Raw genomic sequence first — 23,981 nt, forward strand, 5'->3', positions numbered from 1 at the left:
TATTACTAGATTTAAAAGGAGGCAGGAAATCACATTAGATAAGAATTTAACTTCATTTTAACTTATGGTTACACTGAGTGTATGTTTACTATAGAGTAGAATTGGAAATACAGATTAGCTATCTTGAACATATGGAGGAGAATTAATTATTGAATCATTAGAGCAACATTATACCAACTTTGTTATGGTCTTACTGAATAATTTCCTGTCATATTTAACATAGGAATAGTGCACACCAATATGAGAGTAATGTCTTCCACACACCTGATTTACTGGTTTATCTATTTAAAGTTAATTTTTACATACAAAGACTTTGACCAGTTAGTTACCAGATTACCAGATTTAAATATATAATTTGGAATAAAAAAATAGAGATTTGGAGAAATAAATTTAAACAGTTATATATTTATTTCTTTATTATGATATATATTATTATATATATTTTTAATAATAATATAGACATATTTCCATATTTAGATTCATTAACCCATTAAGCATAACTATGTTTCACTCTGTTTCTAAATGTATTATGTGATTTAATTGTCCTTGAGACTCTGAAGGCAGACAAGCCAAATAATTTTCCCAGGACATACAGCTTGTAATGGATAGAGCTAGGATTCAACCTCAGTCGATTAAAGCTATTTTTTTTGGTGCCCTTTCCTCCATATCTGCTGCCTATGTCTTGGACTGATTTCTATTTTAATTGATACTTGTATGTAATGATATAGACTTGGGGATAAATTAAATCAGTTGAGGCTATTTGAGTGAATGGATGTGCAAAAAGTACACATAATGTATGTCTGTGTATATATGTGCATGCAGTTGGGGTTTATCTGTTTATAAACAGATTACTATAACGTCTATAATTTTCAGAATGCCTTTAAATATATTAGACATATGCTCTTAATAGAAGACTGAGAGAACGGAAATTTGTAATTACTTTCACTGTTGATGAAAAGGAGGCTTTATTGTCGCTTCCTCAGGGCACTGGAGAAGTGAGCAGAATAGCCAGGATAAGAAGGCAGCTTGTTTGGCTTTATTATTGGTTCTTTTAATTGTTGTTGTTGCTATGTGCCGTCGAGTCGCTTGCAACTCATAGCAACCTATATACAACAGCTCTAAACTCTGCTCTGTCCTGTGCCAATCTCATTGTCTCCAACACACTCATCCCGATTGCCCCAGTCACCGAATCAGTCCACCTCCAGAGGACCTTCCCCCCTGCGTTGTCCCCCCACCCTCCCAAGCGTGATGTCCTTTCCAAGGACCGGTCTCTACTTACAACATGACCAAAGTATGTTAGACGAAGCCTCAGAATCCTTGCCTCCAGGGAGCAGCCCAGTTTAACCCTCTCCAGGATGAAAGTGCTATTTGAGCACGTTTTCATAAATACATGAAAATACTTGTGTGACTTATTAAAAGAGCCATATTTAAGTTGAAAGTACTCAACATTCCTCTTCCTTTCTTAACATCTTACAGTATAGAAAGCATTTTCTCTGAACTTTAAAATGTTCAGTTATACATCTAAAGTCCTGTTTTGTTCAGAAAAGGTTAAACTTTGCAAAACTACTTTCCCATTATCTTTAGTAGACGTAGGAAAGAATGTTTTCTATTGTGGTCTTAGAAGGTAAATACATATAAACTATTGAAATTAAATTAATCTTTTTCTTCTCATTCTTGTTCAGTGAATCTTAACTCCCTTGAATAATAAAACTGTCTTTAACAACAATACAGTCTTATTATAAAAACATGCTGCTGTTGTTGTTGTGTGCCTTCAAATCAGAACTGACCTATAAGTGACTCTCCAATGGGTTTTCAGAGGAGATTTAATCGTGGGGGAAGAGATTGCCCATTTTTCTCCCAGGAATAAACAGTTGGGATTGAACCATGTGTCATTTGATTTCAGTGCCGTTTCTTGGCAACTGTGTTGTTGTTGTATATCATCAAGTCAAAACCAACCATAGCTGACCCTCCAGTGGGTTTTCAGATGCAGTAAATCACATGGGAGGAGATTGCTCATTTTCCCCACCATGGAGCAGCTGGTAGACTCGAACCACATGCCTTCAGAATTGTGAAGTAGCTTCTTGTCACTAGGCCACAAGGGCTCCCTCAAGGCCATCAGAAACTAGTTAGTAGTTTTTCTCTCTAAATTTGTAATTAATTATTACTGAAATGAAAATGAACTTCATTATAGAATTGGTTCTACATCATATTCTTTGACAAAAATATATAGGAAAAGTTTATTTTTTACTTTATTCTTCTCTGTCCTTGTTGTTATAGTTGGTTTTAGGTGCCATTGAGTTAGCTGTAGTCAAAGCTAGCCTGGGTACAACAGAAAAAATGGCTGCCTGATCTCTTGCACCATCCTCACAGTATCTGTTTAAGTCCCTTTTTGCGGTTAAAAAAAACAACTACCCAAAACCACCTCACTGCTGTCCAGTCCGATTCATAGCAACCTACCATCAGGTTTCCCAAACTATACTTTTTACCACAGGTGAAACTGCAGAGTAAATGCTGATGCTGATGTTGATGATAATGATTATGATGATGATGATGATGATTATGGAGTACTGATGTTTGAAGACAGGTGCATCTGATTCAGGCCATTGTCTTATTACTAGCTGTGCATCCAAAAGCTGGGCAATGGATAAGGTTGACAGAAAAAGAATTGACACCTTTGAGCTGTGGTGTTGGAGAAGAGCATTGTATATCCCATGGACGGCCAAGAGAACAAACAGATAGGTTCTGGAGAAGATGCAGTCGGAATGCTCTTTGGAGGCAAGAATGATGATGATTCACCTCATATACTTTGGGCATGTTTCTAGAAGGGGCTATTCCTAGAAGAAGGACATGATGCTGGAAAAGGGGTGGAGGGTCAGTCAGTGAAGGAGAGGAAGATCCTCAACCAGGTGGATTGACACAATAACTGCTGCAGTGGGCTTTTATGTGTCAGGAAATGTGATGAAGGCACAGGATAGAACAGGGTTCAGATCTTTTATAGGGTCACTATGAGTCATGCGAGCCTCGATGGCACCTAACAACAATAACAGCAACAGCCACTTCAGGCTAACAGTTTAGTCCAACATATTGCATGTAATGCCACCAGGACTCCTTAGTAATTGTTAAGTACATTCAGGTTGACCATAACTCACAGCAACCTTGTAAACAACCGACCAGAGCTCTGTGCTGTCCTGCACCATCCTTGTGATCCCTGACATGCTCAAGGCCATGGAAGTTATCTCAATGAGAGGCTTCTGTCTTTATCTGATCCTCTACCTTATCAAGCATATTTCCTTTTTTCAAGAACCAGCCTTCATTTCCTACAGTCTATGAGATGGAGCTTTACCATCCTTACTTCCAGGGAGCACCCTCGTTGCACTTCATCCGAGATAGATTTGTTTTTTTTTTTTACAGATCCTAGGATATTCAGTACTCTTCACCATCACCACAATTCAAAGGCATCAGTTCTTCTTGGGTCTTCCTTATTAATTTTCAACTTACAGATACATAGGAAGCAATTGCAAGTCCCATAGTTTGGATCAGGTACACCTTAGTCTTTAATCTGATATCCTTGATCTTTAGAACTTTGGAGAGGCCCTTGACAGCAGATTTCCCAAATGCAGCACGTCTTTTCATTTCTTTACTGCTGATACCATGAATGTTGATTATCTATGTTTAATTAAATTAAGTAGTTGACAACTTCTTTACTCCATCTCTCATGCTTACTTCTTTGTTCTCTGGTGAGAACTTTTATTTTCTTCCTGTGAGATATAATTTATATTAAAGACTAGTCTTTGATCTACAATAGAATGAATTTATTTTAATGACTCGAAGGTTAATAGGCTGTGTAAATGAATTACATTTTGAGAGTCTATCTCTTTGTTGTTGTTATGTACCATTGAGTTAGAACTGACTCATAGCTGGCCCTCACATAAGTTTTCAGAGGCAGGAAATGTCACGGGAGGAAGTTGCCCTTATTTCTCCCATGGAGCAATTGGTGGATTAGAACAATTTTTCTTTGGGTTAATACCACAACTCCTTAATACTGAACCACCAGACCTCTCTCCTACCTGCTTAGTAGGTATTTGTAATGTGTTTACATTTCTATATCATACCAGATATTATCTGGGCAATAATTATATAACTCAATTATATAAACTGTGGAGTTTGTTAGATGAGAATGAGGGATAGAGAGAGAATGAAAACTAAATGGTATATATTATTTTTAGAAAGCACCCAGTTAAGTTTCCTATTATTTAAAATAGATGAACAGTGAAAAATAGGAACATGTCTGGTGATTTGAATTGGTAACAGTGGCTACCACAGTGAATTCGAGCACAGTAGTAGTTGTGCTTGAAAAGAATGGCAGGGTTGGGAGAGTGTTTCATTCCGTTGATGCATACGAGTTACTCTCAGAGGGCACTGCCTTAAAGGCACCTAACAACAATTACTGTATTTTTCTTTATAAACAGTACATTTTAACAAACAGAGGACATCTAAAAATAATATATGTTAAAGATAATTTGTAGTAGGACATTATTGCTACTATACAGTTTGAGACATATTTCCCCCGTCTATCTAGATTTAAAAGTGATTCTAAGTGATCTGTTTCAGTGAAATACGTACAATTACTTTAATCTCTGCCTTTGGTTAGATCGTAATAAGGATGTTGATTCCACTCATTTACAAAGTTTACAAATTAAAAAAAAAATAGTGGGCTTTGCTTGTTTGCTGTTCATTAGCTTGAGGATTGAGCTAGCATGAACATGTATTTTTCAGAGGTTTAGGGAAAGATAAGTAAAATAATGGCCTTTTTAAATAACTTTGCCAAAGAATTTTTACTAACCTTTATCCATTCTTGTGTGTCTTACATGATCATTCTAAAGCATGATGTTTGTCTAATACCTTTAAATAACTTGCTTTTATTTTTTCCATTTCCTTTTTTTCTTTTTTTGTATGTGTTGGGGGGCTCATCTTTGTGTGTTTTTCATCACCGGGGAACATTAATGTCTTCTCTACTCTCATGTCTTTGTTTTTGTGTATTATTCCATCTGCAGTAACCCTGGCACAGTGTAAGTACTTAACCAGTGATTTCTTTTGTAATTTCCTTCATTATATCTCTGTAAACTTTCTATTTCACTCTCAACTTTTAGTATCAACAAAAAATTTTGTTATTATCTTTCATATAAAAATTTTCAAATGTGTTAAGAAGCATATAAACATTCTTTTCATACTAAACTGCTTCAAAGGGATTGATGGGTGTGTTTGGCATATCTACAGTCTACAACGGAAAACTTGTACAAATTTTCAGGGAGATGAATACAGCAAAGTTAGATATGCAATGTGGACCTTCCTTATTTGGCATTTGAAAAACAACAATGAACTAGAAGTGTAGAATATGTTTTGAAATAAATTATTTACTTTTATAGTTAATTTTATCTTCTAACCTAGACACATTTGAAAAGAAAATAATTAAAAAATGTTTATCGTAAAATCATTAGGGTACAGAGTTTTAGAGCTCGGAAACACTAAGTGAATGTTTAAGAACACACCATATCACTTGAAATTATTCCTTAGGCTATGGTAAATGTCACAAGAGTCTAAAATCTGTTCATCTTTTACAAATATAAAATATAATGGCTTGATTCATTGCCAATATTTTGTATTTCTGTAAAACAAAGATTTTATACAGGCTAATAGAGTCTGCTCTCTAAAATTTTATGTTTCAGATGAACAGGTCAAGAGTAAACTGATTGACAATAGAAAAATACAGTGATCATAATTTTAGTAGTAGGCCAAACATAAGCTTTTCATATAATTACACAAGTTAAAGAGTTAGCTAGTTTGGAATTTTTACCTCCAAAAGTCAGTAGGTTTATTAGGCAAACTTATTTCTGTGTGTTTCTATAAATTTCCAGTTTTTAAACATTCTTATATTTTAAGAAATATTAGGAATTTTCCCCATTATGAATGAAGTTTATTTTGCTTCTAGACTCTTGAGTGTGATCATAAATTTTAATACCTATACTAATTTAGTATGTAAATATTATTGATTCTGTTCTTTGTATTTAAAGATCACTGATAGTCTTACAACTAGAATTGCTAATAATTTTCTAGTAAATATAAGAGAACACATTTAATGATTGTTACCATGGGTTAGGTACTGTGCAAAACACATTATCTATATTCTGTATTCCTCAAAATACTTTTAAGTAGATACAATTCACATTTCACAGAGGGGAAATTGAGACTTAGAGAATAGTGACCTTCCACTTACTGAGTGGAAGATGTATTGCTTAGACACTGTCTGTCCAACTCTAAAGGCATTCTCACTGACCTTCATCAAGCGATGGAATGGGTAGAAAGGTAAGACTGGGACATGTGATTGGACTCTCCCGTGTTCAAAGACCATTCCGATAGTCTAAGTATTAAAATGACAGCAGTCAGATTACATGCTGAGAGGCCTGTGATTTTCTGGCAATAAAAACGAACTTTCATGAGTTGCTACTTTCATCTCATGACATTTAGCACACTTTCTCTGCTCTTACCTTGTATGTAGTTGGCTTAGTTTAGACTCATGTTCCTTTTTATCTGTGGTATTGAATTCATATGCACCAACAGTTTGTTTTTGTCCAAGATATGAGAAGTACTCATTATATTCAGTAGATGTTGACTTAAAGTGCAAAAATAATGTATATTGTCAATTCCTTAGCATTTATACTTTGTTCTTAGAAAACTGAATGTTTCCTAACAAATCTAATTGTTTACTATATATAGTAAAGAAATATCTTTTATGTATATTATTTCATCTTCAGAACAACCCTGGTTTGTTTGTGATAGATAGCTTGCCTTGTAAATGGGGTGAACCCCCCAGAGCTCTGCGATACTGACATCTTCCCAAATCAAACATCTTAAAATAAATAAAAAAAATCATGAAACCAAGATTTAGGTTCAGGTCTTTGGAAAAATAGTTCAGTAGTTTCCAATTTTTCACAGTTTTTCTGTCATGACACCAATTCTGCATGACATCTCTGCTTTAGGAAAAGGGTTATTCAGGCACATAGAAATGAGAAACTGCAGAGATTAACCCTACTGCCCTGTTTTAAAAATTGTCTTTAAAATTTTTAACTTAATCTCTTGAGCCACTCTTGGTTTTTAGTTATAAGGAAGACAGATGATAATTTACTTTTGTGAAAACCAATCTACTTCAGTACCATATTAATATTTAACGGTGGTTGCAGTTTTCAGATGTGTGTTTTATCTGGCATAAGATGAATACAAATAAAATAAAATAGTTTGATTGAGTTTTATTAACTATTACAGACTTTTCCTTTTCTACTTATTTGTTTTCTTCTTATCCTCTTTCTTTCCATTTCTTCATGTTGGAACTATTTCTTCTGCTGCCTTCTTCTGTCATTAAAAGGAAAATACCACCTAAACGGTAATCTCTCTGTTAAATATAGTCTTAAACTATTACTTTTTAATTAACATTGTTGTTATTAGTTGCTTTAGAGTCAGTTCTGAGTGATGATGACCCACGTGTCCAGAGAAAAACTAAATTCAGTAGAGTTTTTAAGACTCTGATCTTTCCGAAGCAAATCACCAAACTCCTCTTTTGAGATATCTGTGTATATTTGAACTGACAAATTTTCAGCTAGTAGCTTAGTGCTTAACGACACAATGAGTAGTTGTTGGTTTTTTAAAATTATTATTTTCCATTTACAAAAAAAACCCCATACAACAAAACCTATTCCACTCTACTTTAAATTGTGTTTCAAAAGAGAAATTTGCATAGAAGCAAACTCAGAAAGACATAGAAAAGAAACATTGAGCCCTGTGGTTTCATCCCTACCTGTGCTTACCCCTTTGCTCCCAACCTCCCTTGAGTTCCTCTATATGTTTTACTAGTTATCTTTCTATTTTTACAATAATGTTCTTACGCAGTATTTGTCCTTTTGAGACTGGAACGTGATGTATATGAACTTTGTAAGCAAACCAATTTTTAAAAAGTAAAATAGTATGTATACCAATGGTTATGTGAAACATAATATTAATGAATGATAAAACACAATGTATATAAATGAAATATAATGTAAAGGAATTATTATATGAAAACAAAAAAAGAAAGGAATATTGAGATTACTTATTTAAATTTTAAATAACTGTATGCAAGATATTTTATCCTATGCATAGAGTTTTGCCAATTTAATTTCTTTTCCCTTCTAATACCTAGCCCACCAAGAAAACACATTGTGGAGCGCAATACAGAGTTTTATCACGTACCTACTCACAGTGATGCCAGCAAGAAGAGACTGATGGAAGATACTGAAGACTGGCGTCCAAGGACTGGAACCACTCAGTCTCGCTCTTTCCGAATCTTGGCCCAGATCACCGGGACTGAACATCGTAAGTAAAATCCTAGACATCCTGGTAGGTGAATGTCCTTTGCTATAGAAAGTAACATGTTGAGTGACTCACAATTACTGTAAAACAACCGTGAAGCTATTTACTTAAAAATGATGTCCGATGTTAGTATCGTAAATATTGTTCAGCTAGAATTACATGCAAAGTATAAGAATCGTGATGATATATAGTCAATAGCAACATAATATGAAGGTTTTTCTTAATAATTTTATGAAGTGGTGATTGTTGGTATTGCTTAGTTAGGAGCCGTTGTGGCATGGTGTTTAAAAACTTGGCAGTTACCACAAAGTTGGTCCTTTGAATTCAGCAACCATTCTTATTGTCTGTTTCTGTAAATGTGTACGGGGGCAGGGGGGGGCGGGGAGGGTGTCACGACACAGTTTACTTAAGGTTACTATGAGTCAGGATTCAAATCAGCGACAATGTGTTTGGTTTGGATTTTTTTAAGTACAAGTAGCTACTTAATGTGATTTTGAGTTTAAAGAATAGCAAAGTAATGTCAAGTATTGCTTACTCTTTTTTTTCAGTGAAAGAGTCTGAAAATGATAATACAAAGAAGGCAAAGTAAGTTCTTCCTGTCTTTGTTAATTGAATGTTTTCCTTTCATGAATGGCCTTTGTGGTTTTTCAAGTTTTCAGTGTCATGGTATGGCATTTTGTCTTTGCAATTAGAAGCTAAGCATTTAACTTTGGTGCCTTTTGAGTGACTTAAGGATTTTTAAATTAGTAAGTACTTTTCTAGATTTTATGTCTAAGGCTTACTCTTGCGTTCTTAATAAGATGTGATCAGAAAACTCTGTTTTGGAATGCTTTGCTAACAGATTTCTGAGAATGAGTCCATGTGTCTTCTGATAGTCACTTTATCTTGGGCATAAAATTCTGAATTTCCTTGATGGCCCCTGAAATGAATCTCTTATTTCTAAAGTATTATATACTCTTCAAATATGTGTGCTGCTTAGTGAGCTGTGTGAAATTGAGCTTTTAAAGGGCATGTTCTCTGCATGATGAATTAAGTGTAGAAACCTTTTCTTTCTCTTCTTATGACTTCTGTCACTCTCTTTTGTTTTTATTTCCGCAGGGAAAAGATACCCCTTCACGTCTTTAGTCCTAAATACACAAAATTACGTGACTGGCACCATGAAGTTTCAGCACGTGCTCTTAACGTACAGTGATTTATGAACCTTGCCCCCCAGCAGCCAGCACATACCTTTTCATTCACATTTTCATTTTCCAACTTCATAGTAAAATCTGTATTACATTTGCCTTGTGAAAAAAAAATAGAATCTTTTCTATACTTTTCTAATGATTTCCTACTATTATAACAACTATGAAATGAACATGTTTTATGCTAGTCAGTAGCTCATACAAAAAAACATTAAAGAATGAAATATATTTAGTGGATTTATATATTTCTGTTGTTATTAGCGTAGTAGCCTTGGAAAAGGAATTCTTTTCTTGAGTTGAATTTGTTTACGTGTTACGTTGTCTGGAACAAGGTGGATGAGCAAGTAACATACTTTGTAAATTTGAAAAATACTTCGTATTCTAACAGTTTCCAAGATTACTTTGAAATTATGACAGTCTTTTGGGTTGTAAATTATTCTATATATGAGGAGGCAGGATTAAAGAGCAAAGACTTTTATTAGAGTTTTGTAGATATGGTGCCTTTCAAAGTAGGTAGTATTGATGATAGCTATATGAAGCAGAGATTTGGTGACTACAATCGAAGAGGAGAGAATGTTTCCCCTATATGCAAAGGGGAGATACAGTGTTATTTTGGTTTGCTTGTGTTCAGAATCCTATTTTCTACCAAGAAATATTTCCAAGCTGGTAAATGTTTGTAGATAAGGACACTGTAAGAAATAAGGAGTAAAATTCAGAAAAAAAAGTAACTTTTTTGTTTTAAAACCAGAGGATGTGAACATGAATTGCAATATGAATTATTCTTGAGATGCCAGAGAAATATTTAACTTAGTGTTACAAATACATTGTGTGTTGCTGCTATTCCTAGGAAGTTATATTTTTGACAATATGTAGATACTAAAGAGTTCACAAAAAATTTCTTGTAATATAATATATAACATATTTAAGCTCAGTTAACTACAAGCAAACAAATGCATTTTAAAGTTTGAAAAATATTGCAATAAAGTTGCCTTTAACATAGAGTTGTACTTGTTCTGTTTTATTGAGGCTAGTAACAATATCTTAAGACATGATCACTAATGAAATAAGTAATTCTCCATTTAGAATAAATAATATTCCGTTTTGAAACCACGTTAAAAATATTTGTTGTGACATATGTGGCCAAAGAAAATTACAAAAGCTAACATTAGTTTGTTTGATTTTTCTGAATTGCTACATTATTTAGTACAACTCAGTGTGAATGACACATAAGGTCAGTTAGACTATGGCATAGTCTTGAATTATTTATGTGAAATGATTACTGATCTTACCTGCATCAACATCCAGTTTTACTTTTCCAGATTTCACATTAATGTCACAATAGGAGGCTATGACAACTTCCTGAGACATTAGAAAACTTAATGTTAATTTCATTTAGTGATTGACTGGTTACCTTTAACATTCTACCTGACCACTATATTTAAAAAAAAAATTGTTAAACTTATCTATGCTCATTTACACTACATAATACTGAAGTACTTTTCTTTGATTGCATCAGTTCTTTTTAAATACTAAATATCTTACCTGCTTTTATTTTTGCAATCCTGACATCAATCTCAATTATTGCTGTGTCTCTGGCCTGTAAGAAAATCTACTTTCTTAGGTCAAGCTGTCCTATTATTTCAAAAGAATATGTCTAAGAGAAGATCCAGACAGTCTCATAAAAAAATTAATAAATTATATAGTTGGCATAGACACTGCAGTTTCTTCAAAAATAACTAGTTGAGAGAAAGAACCACTTGAGAGAGTTATAGATAAATAAGAATTACTTCCAAATACAGACAGTGGTGATAAGCTGTGCTACGATCTCACCAAAGGCGTACAGTTCGAATGCACTCTCTGCTACGAGGGAGAGGGATGAGCAGTCTCTTCCCACTCAGTTTACTCCCTCTGAAAATCTCCTTGAAGCTCAGCTACAAGTCGGTTCTGATTTGACAGCACACAACAACTATTATAGATAGAGAACCTGAATAACAGTGTTGGCATGTGCATCAAGTAAATTATGACTTAGACAATTCTCTGAACAGATCTGAACCTGGACTTATCCCAAGCCATCCCTACTATCTCCAACATGCTCAGGCCCATTCTTAAAGTCACAGTGTCAGTCCGTTTAGTTGAAATTCATCCTTCTTTTGTCTGACCTTCCATGTTCTCTAGCATGCTGTCTTTGTTACTCATATAATTTGATAGGTGTAATTTAGAAAAAAATTGTTAATATGCTGCCTAATTATATTTTTAAAGTGTCATCACAGAAATCAGAGACTTAGATACAGGGAAAGCACCATATTTGAGCATTAGGGTGAAACATTCTTTGGGATCGCAAAGGACATTCCATTTGACCCTGTCAAGATTAGAATTCCTGAACTCAGTGAAACTCTTGAGACATCTTATAATTTTGGCTTAAAAGTTAGCCAAAAGTTATAAAAACTTCTTACAAAAATATTATTGTAATTCCAGTAACCTAATTTATAGCTTGTTTTTGTTTGTCTCTCTTTGCAGACTTTATCATCAGCTTGTTTTTAATGTGAAGTTGGGAAATTACTCTTATGAATTTTTAGCGTTTTTATCTTGTAATGTTTTCTTAGTCAGAATATCTCCCATACAATCAAGTGTATATTTGTGAGAACAGAAATATTCCAATCTTGTATATGTGAAAACTCAAGGACCTTTGGTGGCATAGTGTGCCCCAGGTCAGACTGTTAACAGAAAGGGCTGTGGTTCAAAAAGCCTTACGACAGGAGAAGAATAAGTCAGTCTCCTCTCAAAAAGCAGACTGTCAGTGCAAGGTAGCCATGAGTCAGAGTTAACTTGGAGGCAATGTGGTTGTGGGTTAAGAGGACTCAACTACAAAAATACCTTAGATAACTAACTTATATAGTGAAATGGTGATATAAAGATACAGAGCAGTCGTCCTTTTCTTCATTAAGCCATAGATGTTATATAATTAATTTCTCCAGAAGATTGTTTTGCAGTTGCCATATTTCTAGTTTGTATTCAAATTACTGAACTTCTTTGTGTTTATTCATTATCCACATTCATTCTTTCAGATGCGTAACTGAGTACATTTTTCTCCTTCTACCTGAAAGTTTCCTATGAAATGTTTTAGAAGCTAAAAAGATATAGAGTACTGTTATATAGCAAAGTTAGTGGAAATTATCAAGAAATAGCATTACTGTCACAAACTAGCAAGATTTAAAATGACTGAAGCAACACGTCAACAGAGAACTGCTAGATATGCAGGCTGGGTTTAGAAGAGTTTGTAGTACTAGGGATATTACAGCTAATGTTAGATGGGTCTTGATAGAAAGCAGAGAGTACCAGAGGAATGTCAATCTGTGCTTCATTGACTATGCAAAGGCTTTTGACTGTGTGGATCACAACAAACTGTGACTAACTCTGAAAAAAAATGGAATCCCAGAACATTTGATTGTGCTTATCCAAAACCTATACTTGTGCCAAGAGGCATTCGTCAGAACAGAGCAAGGAGACACTGCATGGTTCAAAATCGGGAAGGATGTCCTCAAGGGATATGTTCTGTCTCCATACCTTTTCAATCTGTATGCAGAACAGATCATCCATGACACTGGGCTGTATGAGGAGGAATGTGGCATCAGGATTGGAGGAAGACTTATCAACAACCTGCATTAGGCAGGTGACACACCCTGCTTGCTGAAACTGAGGAGGACCTGAAGTGCTTGCTGAAGAAGGTCAAGAACTGCAGCCTTCAATATGAATTGAAGCTCAACATCAAGAAAACAGAGATTCTCACTACCATGCCAACTGGCAGTATCATTATGGACAGTGACAAGATTGAGATTGTTACCAGTTTTAGTTTGCTTGGTTCCACAGTCAGCACTCTTGGTAACAGCAGCCAGGAAATCAGAAGACGAATTGCATTGGGAAAGTCAGCTGTGAGGGACCTCTCATGAGTACTGAAGATCAATGATGTCAGGCTGGAGACTAAGGTGTGTCTGATCTAGGCCGCAATCTTTGCACTTGTGTGCTATGTGTCAGGGAGCTGGACAGTGAATAGGGATGATAAAAACAGAATTGATGCCTTTGAGCTGTGGTGCTGGAGAAGAGTATCAAATGTACCATGGACTGCTAGGAGAACAAACAGGTTTGTCCTGGAGGGTGAAACTGGGCTTCTCCTTGGAGGCAAAGATTCTGAAGCTTCTTCTGACATATTTTGGTCATGTTGCAAGGAGGGACCAGTCCTTGGAGAGCTACATCATGTTTGGGAGGATGGATGAGATGGATCAATTCCGTGATTGGGGTAATGTCAGAGACAGTGAGGTTGGCACAGGATAGACTAGGGTTTAGGGCTGTTGTACATAGGATCACTATGAGTTGCAAGCCACTGGGCAGCACATAACAACAACAATAAAGCAAAGTTTTTGTTTCTAGTTCTAAAAACATAACGTACACGATCATATCAAGTAACACATAAAACCTAAAATTCATACTTCTTTTTCTCTTGGTTGCTGTCACATCAGAATTGTGGCTGCAAATCATGCATGAAGAGACTTCCCATTTTTCTTCTATGGAGCTGTTGGTGGATTCTAATCTATAGAGAATAGTCTTTTTCGATCACTTGCTATGCATATGAGAGCTGGACAATAAATATGAATGACAGAAAAAGCACTGATGCCTTTTAGCAGTGATGTTGAACAAGAGCACTGAATATCCCATGGATGGCCAAGAGAACAGATATGTCTTGGAGAGGGTGCAGCCAGAGGCACTTTGGAGGCAAGAATGATGAAGCTTCTCCTCACATACTTTGAGCATGTTGCTAGGAGAAAGACATGATGCTGGGAAGGGTGGAGGGTCAATGCAGGAGGGAAAGACCCTCAGGTAGGTGGATTGACATGGTGACTGCTGCATTTGGCTCTTGTGTGTTAGAAAGAGTGAGGATGGTGCAAGATAGAGCAGGGTTCAGATGTTTTGTTCACAGGGTCATACGAGTCATATTTGACTCAACGACACCGAACAACAACCACCACCTATAGAGACGCATAGCCTTTTACTTAATAGTGACCACCCTACACTAACATACAGTATTCACAGATACAGTTCAAAGCTATGACTACTTGATGATGAATGTAGTTCCTAGGAAGAAACTTGGTAATGTTGTTCTTTAAAGGTTCACATTGCCTCTTTATGTGTTGCCCCCAAACAATCTTACATAACAATAATTTTCCCCTTTGCCATTTTTATAAAAGCAAAATTTTTCAGCAATCTTTAATTAGTAAAAATGAGAATGAATGTAAGTCCTCTATAAAAGTGAAGTGGCATAAAGCAAGTTTTCAAGAACTGGTAGATAATCTATTCTTACTTAAGTACCAGGCCCTGATCTATGTGTTGTGGATACAGTAGTGAATAACAGAAAACATAAATACACAAACAAGGTGAGCTGAGATAATTGTAACAGGTTACCAGGATAATAAAGTAGGTTAATATAAAAGGAATTTGGTTTAGACAGGGAAGGATTATTTTCAGTTGTGTGGGCTATTAAGATATGTACTGCCAGTAACTGATAGAGGAAGTGGAGTCAGCCAAGAAAATTCCTTAAACCAATTAAACATCTTCTTGATTATTTTTTTCCCAAAACAGATATAGTGAGATTTTTTTAGGGGGAGGTAGAGGTGGGGAGTACAGTGGAGGTTGTCAGGGAGCAATTTGAAGATAATTTTTTAAAAATCACAATATAAAAAACAAAACCCCAAGGTTAAATTATAGGTTTTAGATTAAGATTACTAACTAATTGAATTAGTTCCCAGTCCATTAAAAATGTGAAGTTAGAATCTATGGTAACATTCAGGGGGAGATTACTCAACTAAGCTAAGCATGAGCTTACTTGGGTTTATTTGGTGAAATCCATGTGAAATTGTTGGCATCAATAATCGCTCTGACTTATTGCAGTCCCATGATACAGTCAAGGTTATATGAGGAAAAAGTGAAATAAGAAATTTCAAAATGAGAAATTAGAATTAACTATGAGCAGATACCAGCAACATATTATGCTTTTTGATGGTTTCATTTTCTATATATGATATTGTAGAATAAAAGGAATTAAACATTTAATCAGGAATGGAATAATTTTTATTTCTGCACATCTACTATTTCGTTCTCCTTCTTGAAGTCTTACCTTTAGTTCTTTCTGGGAGCTATCAATGCTGAGAAACCTGTGGAAATGTATAGAGGAATAACACATAACATAAGGCCAAGAAGAGGATGCTGGGAGTAACCCCATAAGTGACAAGTCATTTTATTTATGCCCAGTGGTATACCACTGAGAATGATTGTGCCAAGTTATATGCGGATATTTCTGGGTTATTTTAAAATTTAAGATTTAAAGTCTTAAATGAGGTTTCCTTATTCCTTCTTATAACTCTAGCCTCAAATTTTCATTCAGAGTGCACCATTGCCAGCCACACAAGAGAAATAATCTTCTCATTTCTATAATATGATTTATCATTTTTACTTCTATTTTGGTACTTTCTTTTATAATTTCTATTATGCATATTTGTCTACATTTCCTAAATTTTAAATTTGAATATAAACGCTTTGAAGGCAAAGTCTTACTGTGTTCAAATAAGTTGGAAATAATAGAACATTCTAATAGTTCTCAAAAGTCTTCAGATCTTTTGTTCATAGGGTCGCTATGAGTTGTGCTCAACTCAGTGGCAGTCAACAATAGGCATTATATAGCTTTCATCTCAATGCAACTGTAGCCATATAAGTAACTATCAATACAGTAAGTTAAATGCCCCAATTTTAAAGTGGAGTAAAGGATTGTAAAATTCATCTCTGGTGAACTGCTTCTTAAATTGGATATTTAATTTATGTTTCTGTGGTAATCATCATTTTCACATTTAGCATTAAAGAAAAAGTTGATCTAAAGTAGAATCAAGACTTAGTATCCCTTTAAAACATCATTTCCACTTTTATGAGATCTCCTTTTCTATTTTTTATTGCAGGCAATTATATACATGTTCCATATTGCCAATTAGAACCTAGGATCTTATAACTGAATCTTCAGTCTTTAGCTATTATTTTGCTTAGTGCCAACCACTAGTTAAATAATTCATTGAATACACTTACATAGAAGCCAGTTCTTTTAACTTTTTAACTCTGTTTTTCATAATCTTACATCTATTTATTAAAAAGTTGTGGAAGACATTTTTCGATTAAATGAACATTTTTTTAAATTAGGATTTCTTCCTTCTCCACCCCCCACCATAAATAGCACAGTGACTTCTGTGAGATGAACTAACAGACTTATTTTAAAAATACTGAAGAAAAGGGAGCAGCATCCATATTATTATTCATAGCATATTAATAAGAGAAACTACTAATAATATCTGTAGCCTATCAGAATAGAGAAGCCACAGAAATATGAGAAGCCATAAGTAATTTTAATCTAAAGAGAATTCTGTTTTAAAAAACCAACCTAGAACATTGTATTTTCAAAGACAGTATAATTCTGTGTTAAAGGATGAATGCACTTGATGTTGTAATTTTCCCAGCTTCTGTTTAATAAAGCATTTGCTCAGCTCCACAAGCAGCACTCTTGGCACCAGCAGTCAGGATTAAAAAAGATGAATTGCATTAGGTAAATCTGCTGCCAAAGACCTTTCCAGAGTACTGAGAAGCAACGATGTCACTGTAGAGGTAAAAGTGTGCCTGATCCAGTCCATGGTCTTCACAATTACTTGCTGTGCATCAGAGAGCTAGATAATGACTAAGGATGATAGAAGAGTTAATGCCTTTGAGTTGTGATATTAAAGAAGAGTCTTGAACATACCATGGACCTACAAGAAGACACATAGATCTGTCTTGGAGAGGATGAAACCAGGTTTCTTCTTGGAGGCTAGCATGTGACCAAGAGAGACCGATCCTTGGAGAAGGACATCATGCTCTGAAGGATGGAGGGACAGCGCAGGAAAGGAAGACCCCAGATGAGATGGATTGATACAGTAACTAAGGCAGTGGGGGTAGATGTGTCGAAGTAAGTGAGTATTGGCTCAGTATAGGGTAGACTTCAGAGTTTTTGTCCACAGGATTGCTGTGAATTGTAGGCAACTTGATGGCACATAACAACACAACAAGTGAATTTTTATATTCAGAAATACAGTTCTATGTAAACAAGCATGTGTTTTACTTCATCAAAAAGATAAAATTATCATCACTAAAATATTTCTTTTTATTATTCTCTCTGTTATTTCCTCAGTTAAGTAGTGGATTCTAATTTTTCATATATTATAATCAGAATTAAAACAATTTTCAAGGAATTAATATTCATTAGTTTAAGGAGCCCAGGTAGCTGAGTGTTTAAAACTTGTTTTGCTGACCCCAAAGCAGGAGGGTTTTGAGTTGCTCTACAGGAATCTACCAGTTACTCTATAGTAAAAACATGGACATTCTCTTCCTGTTGCAGTGAGAGCCTCAGAAAATCTGCTGGAGGGTCAACTGCAAGTCACTTCTGACTTGATGGTAATAAATAACAAAACCAATATTAATGTATTTAATAGGGAGCTCTGGGGACCTGGTGGTAGGAAATTCCTCTGCCAGCCCAAAGACAGGTGCTTCAAATCCACCAGCTCCTCCACAGGAGAAAGATGAGCACTCTACTCACATGTGATGTACAGCCTCTGAAAACTGTGGGTCATCTGTGAGCCAGTTCCAACTCAACAGCACAAAACAACAGTATACTCTGTATTAATCCATCTTTTTCACAAGGTGTTTATTTATGTTTTAGTACTATGCAAAGGCATTTGACTCTATGTGTCATAACAAATTATGGAAAACATGGAAAAGAATGGGAATCCCAGAACACGTAATTGTGTTCATGCAAAATCTATACATAAACCTAGAAGCAGTTGTCCTAACAGAACAAGGGAACACTGCATAAAGTCAAGAAAGATGTACATCAGGGTTGTATCCTTTCTTCATACTTACTCATCTGTATACTGAGCAAATAATTTTAGAAACATAAGAAAAATGTGGCATCAGGATGGGAGGAAGACTTATCGACAATCTACATTATTCAGAATACACAGCTTTGTAGAAAATGAAGAAGGCTTGATGCATACAGCCTTCATTTTAGATTACATCTCAACATAAAAAGAAAACAAACCCTCCAAAAATCCTGATTCCTAGACCAATAGGCAGCATCATGACAGATAAAAGATTAAAGTTGTCGAGGATTGCATTTGACTTGGATTCATAATCAGTACCCATCAGTCAAGGAATAAAAATAAGTGTTGCACTGGAAACATCTGCTCTCAAGGACCTCTTTAAAGTACTTAAGAGCAAGGATGTCAGTTTAAAGACCAAATATGTTTGTTCAAAGTCATGATGTTTTCAGTGCAGTGTAAAGCTGAGCCTGACCTTTACCCTCTTCATAAAGGAGAACTTTCCCCATCAACAATATCTTTTGTAGCAAATACATACCTGCTTTGTCACACACTGCAACCCGCATCCTCCTGCACCTCTTTCAACCAAGCACTGTGTCAGAGTTTGTTGTTGACTCAAAGACTTTACTCACAGTTGTGGTCCTGAGAATGGGGTATATTAAGGAAGTGAGTTAGAGAGTGCAGGAAACAAAGAATATCACCAAATGCAAGTCCAGGTTTTATCTCAGCAGTGCCAAGGCACAATTCCTCTGTTAGTCCCAACTCCAGTTTCAGTTCAGCAGTCAGCCTTTCGTTCTGTCATCCAACAAGAACAGCACAACCTTTAGCTGTGGCCTTTAGCTCAGAGCTCTTCTGGTTGCATCGTGCCAAAGTTTCTCCACAGTAATGCCACAGTCTCTACACAACCAACATCAGGGTCTCACCACCAGTTTCTCACTCTCACCAGGATCATGCTCCAGTCTCCCTCAAGTCTTGCTGCCCAGTGTGGGAAATACTCTTTCACTTATCCTAGTCCCACAGCTCTTGATGATTTGCAGGGCTGTGTGTCTTCAGTGATGGTAGCTGGAGACCAGAGAGGGCCAATGTAATGGCTTAGAAAAGCCAACTTTTAAGCCACCACCACAAAGACCCGTAAAGAATTGGTGGCTTTGACTTGTGGTGTTGGCTAAAAGTGTTGAACATCCATGCACTGCCAAAATAACAAACAAATCTTTTCTTGAAGGAGTTGTAACCATGGTGCTCCTTAAACAGGGAATGATGAAACTCTAGATCAATTAGTTTGGTCTTGCAATCAGGAAGGAGCAGTGCTTGTGTTCATACTGGAAAAGGTAGGGGATCAGACATTCTGGGAAAGAGAGTCAACAAAAAAGAGAGTAAGACCCTCAATGATATGGATAAAAATTATGACTTAAAATAGGCTTAAGCATAACAGAAATCATGAGGATGTCACAGGCAGGAGGCAAGATTCAGATATGGTTTTCATAGCATCACTTTGAGTCATAGTTGATTTGATAGCACCTACAACAGCAAAATGTTACACACCAGAGAGTACTGACAGTCTCCTCCTTTGAGTAGGAAAGCAATTAAAATTTGAGTCACCAGTTGACTTACAAGGGATTGAGACATTTATGGGGGGGGGGGAACACTTATTTGCTGATTTACAGCATCATATAGGGAGCTCTGGTGGCTTTTAACCTAAAGGCATGCAATTCAAATCCACCAGCTGCTCCTCAGAAGAAAGATGGGCAGTGTCTTCCCATGCATCTTACTGCTTCTGCAAACCCACGGGAAGGTCACCTGATAAACTGATTCTGACTTCACGGTACACAAGAGCAACATTGCATCATGATTTTTAGCTGAAGACCATCAAAATTGGATTTTTATAGTGAAATTTTATAGTTATGCCTTAAATCAAAACCTATTACCACATGTACATTTATTAGCGATTCAGAACACATACATGCTATAAATATTTCTGAATATATTCATTTCATGGAAAAGCTTTTAAAATGTCAGATTGTTAAGAAATGAGTTAATAATGGACATTGTTTTATAATCTCCCAACCCTCGTTTTCATTATTGTTGATTCTCACAAGTATGCTGAACTCTCATTATATATTCTTGTTAAAATACATTAAAGTTGTGCAATTCACGTAAACACAAATGTTGTTGTTATGCACCATTGAGTCACTTAAGACTCATAGCGACCCTATGTACAACAGCCCTAAACCCTGCTCTATCCTGTGCCATTTGCACTGTCTCTGACACTCCCATCCCGATTACCACAGTCACTGAATCAGTCCACCTCATAAAGGTTCTTCCCCTCTTGTGCTGTCCCTCCACCCTCCCAAGCATGATGTCCCTCTCCAAGGACTTGTCCCTCCTTACAACATGTCCAGAGTATGTTAGACGAAGCCCCAGAATCCTTGCCTCCAAGGAGCAGCCTGGTTTAACCCTCCCCAGGATGAATCTATTTTCTTGGCAGTCCATGGTATATTTAGTACTCTTCTCCAGCACCAAAGCTCAAAGGTATCAATTCTCCTTCTACCCTCCCTAGTCATTGTCCAACTCTCTGATGCATAACAACTGATTGCAAAGACCATAGCCTGTATCAGATGCACTTTAGTCTCCAGAGTGACACCATTTCTCTTCATTACCCTGGGGAGGTCCCTAACAACAGACTTTCCCATTGCAGTACACTATGTATCATCCAGGAAGAGTGCAAACCATCATTACAAAGACAGAAGAAGGGGAAAAAGACCAAAATGGGTGTCTGAAGAAACTCTGAAGATTGCACTGGAGTGCAGAGAAGCCAAAGCACAAGGAGGAATTCAAGATACTAAAGAGCTGAACAGAAGATCCCAAAAGGCAGCACAGGATGACAAAGCAAAATGTTACAATGAAATGTGCAAGGAGCTGGAGTAGGAAAATCAAAAGGGCCGAACTCATTCAGTATTTCTTCAGTTCAAGGAACTGAAGAACAAATTCAAACCTCGAGTTGCTATAATCAGGGATGCTTTAGGAAGAATATTAAAGGATCCAGGAAGTATTAAAAGAAGATGGAAAGAATATACTGAATCACTGTATCAAAAGGAATTGGCAGACACAGAAGAATTTAATGAAATTACATGTGAGTAAGAGCCTATGGTGATGAAGGAAGAAGTTCAAGCTGCTTTAGGAAATAGGAAAAAACAAGGCCCTAGGAATAGATGGTATACCAAACACAAATGAACAAGTAAAAATTATTGAACTCATTTCCTCAAGTCTGAATTGCCTGATAGCTGACCCTCCAGCAGGCTTCTTACAGGAATTGCATGGGAGGAGATTGTCCATCTTTCTCCTATCGAGCTGCTAGTGGATTTGAACCACCAAAATGGTGCTGCCTTTGGATTAGCAATTTAGCTCTTAAGAGACTATGTCATGACAGCTTAATGCTTAAAGCCAATTATTTTTCACAAGAGATGGAAAACCACCAAAAATTATTCCCTAATGTCATGTTTTCACATATTTTATGAGGCAGAATTTAACCTTCATGAAGTAATGTTGCGGGAAAACAAAACTCCAAGGTTTCCCCTGCATAATCTAATATTTAAAAAAAAAAACACACCCACCAACATACACAAAAATAGAAATAACATTTTAGTAGACCCAGTTGAACACTCCTACTAAATTTGTTTGCCAGCAGGTTAAAAAAGAGTTTAATAATTCCTTTACTGTTGCAATGTATAAAATACTATAAACTTTTCTACTTGTGGATAATTCTATTTTGTGGGATCAACTTTGGTGATTAAATATAAAGGTTGCCATCTATTGAGCATAAGTGGTTACTACACTTCAATTCCTTGTCAGACTAAACGGACCTATGTAATAGTCATCAAATCAGAGAAAGAGGAAGACCCTCAGTAAGATGAATTGATACCGTGACTGTCACAGTGGGCTCAAGCATGTTAGAAATTGCAAAGACAGTGTAGGATAGGGCAAGTTTCTGATCTGTTTTCAAAGGTACACTATGAGTTTTGTGTTTTTTCTAAAGGGGCCAGGACAGAGTAGAGCTACCCTATAGGGTTTCTTAAGTCTGTAACCTTTATTGAAGCTACCTGTTATGTTCTTTTCTTTCAGAGTACTTGTCTGGGTTTGAATCTCTGACCACTGATCTTTGTGATCTTTGTTTAGCATACTAGACTTTTAACCATGACATCACCAGGGCTTCCCTTGTAAAAACAGTACTTTAAAACTGTGGAAGGCATTCCAATCTGCTGCATTTGACAATTTTTTAAAGTTACGTGTTTCATTCTGGCAGTTAGTTCTTTCTGTAGTTTCCCAATTTAAACTGAAAAGGCTACTTTTGCAGTCTTTTCATTCATTTGACAACTATTCACATTTTGATTGCAGTGTGCTAAAATTGGCTTCCAAAGTTCAAAATTTGCACCAAGTTCCTTAGAAGTAGGATTTTATCTTATCAACATATATTCTGTGAGGATACAGTTTTGAGAAATTCTTCCCACCTCTCTTTTAGAAGACAGGTACATTAAATTATTTTAATAAAGCAAAAAATTGAACATTTTCTTAAAAGTCAGTATTCAGAAAAATTCCTTCTGTTTACCTGGGTTTTCATTGCTGTTGTCTTTATTTTAGTCTAAAGACAGTCACAACTTGAAAATGATTAAGATCATAGATAACATAGCATCTTTTAATGGAAGGCATACCTCTGTCTTTTGCTGCAGTTAATTTTTTTCTGTTTAATCATACATAACCCTCCATTGGGGCAAGCTTTCTATTTTGGTGTTCTATGTAGGCACATTTATTATGATCCTGTGATATAAGAAAACATATATAATGAAAATAATAAAGCATATGGCAACTATGGATAAGTTTGTTGTTGTTATGTATCATTATGTCAGAAACCATCCCATAGCTTACCCTCCAGCAGGTTTTCAGAGGTAGTAATTGCACAGAAAACTCCATGAATTTTGATAAACGTCGATAGTTATAGAAAGGCTTAAGGTCTTTTGTTCATAGCGTCGCTGTGAGTCATGCTTGACTCGAAGGCAATCAACAGCTAATGCACAGGAGGATATTACCCATCCTTCTCCCAAAGAGCATCTGGTGGATTCACACTTCGTGTCTTTGATAATACAGCACAGATTCTTACCACTAGGTCACCAGATCTCCAGTTATGAGACTTGTGATGCTAACCCCAAGGTTGGCCCTTTCTTGTGTTTCAGATTCTACAACAGCTAGCTCTAAAGGAGAAGGATGGAAAATCTCCTTCTGTGTAGTTTTTATATCACTGGAAATCCAGTGTGGGGTCAGCTATGAGTTGGTTCTGACTCCATGGTAAATGAGAAAGAGGGGGATTTTTTGTTAGATCTATTCATACATTTTTATTATTATCAGTATAACTCAAGTGTATCTTCTCTGTCCAACTTAGTGATGTTGTTGTTGTTGTTGTTATGTGCCA

The 23,981-nt window shown here is 36.0% G+C and overlaps 1 protein-coding gene across 8 annotated transcripts in view; it reads left to right on the plus strand.

The window, feature by feature from the left end:
- Positions 1 to 23,981, plus strand: part of PDLIM5 (PDZ and LIM domain 5) — a 304,885-nt gene that overhangs the window by 174,413 nt on the left and 106,491 nt on the right. For 4 of the 8 annotated variants that reach the window (XM_006900747.1, XM_006900748.1, XM_006900749.1 and 1 more), the window contains exons 5-6: positions 8,231 to 8,403; positions 8,949 to 8,985. In XM_006900747.1, the coding sequence (XP_006900809.1) occupies positions 8,231 to 8,403; positions 8,949 to 8,985 (210 nt within the window). Of the gene's footprint in view, positions 1 to 5,054; positions 5,070 to 7,420; positions 7,439 to 8,230; positions 8,404 to 8,948; positions 8,986 to 9,498; positions 9,593 to 23,981 lie in introns of those variants that run through there. The other 4 variants (XM_006900746.1, XM_006900751.1, XM_006900753.1 and 1 more) reach the window with 3 other exon arrangements.

This window comes from Elephantulus edwardii, unplaced genomic scaffold (genome assembly GCF_000299155.1).
Source record: "Elephantulus edwardii isolate Elephantulus edwardi_28Jun2011 unplaced genomic scaffold, EleEdw1.0 scaffold00294, whole genome shotgun sequence".
In the NCBI taxonomy this organism is placed as follows: Eukaryota; Metazoa; Chordata; class Mammalia; order Macroscelidea; family Macroscelididae; genus Elephantulus; species Elephantulus edwardii.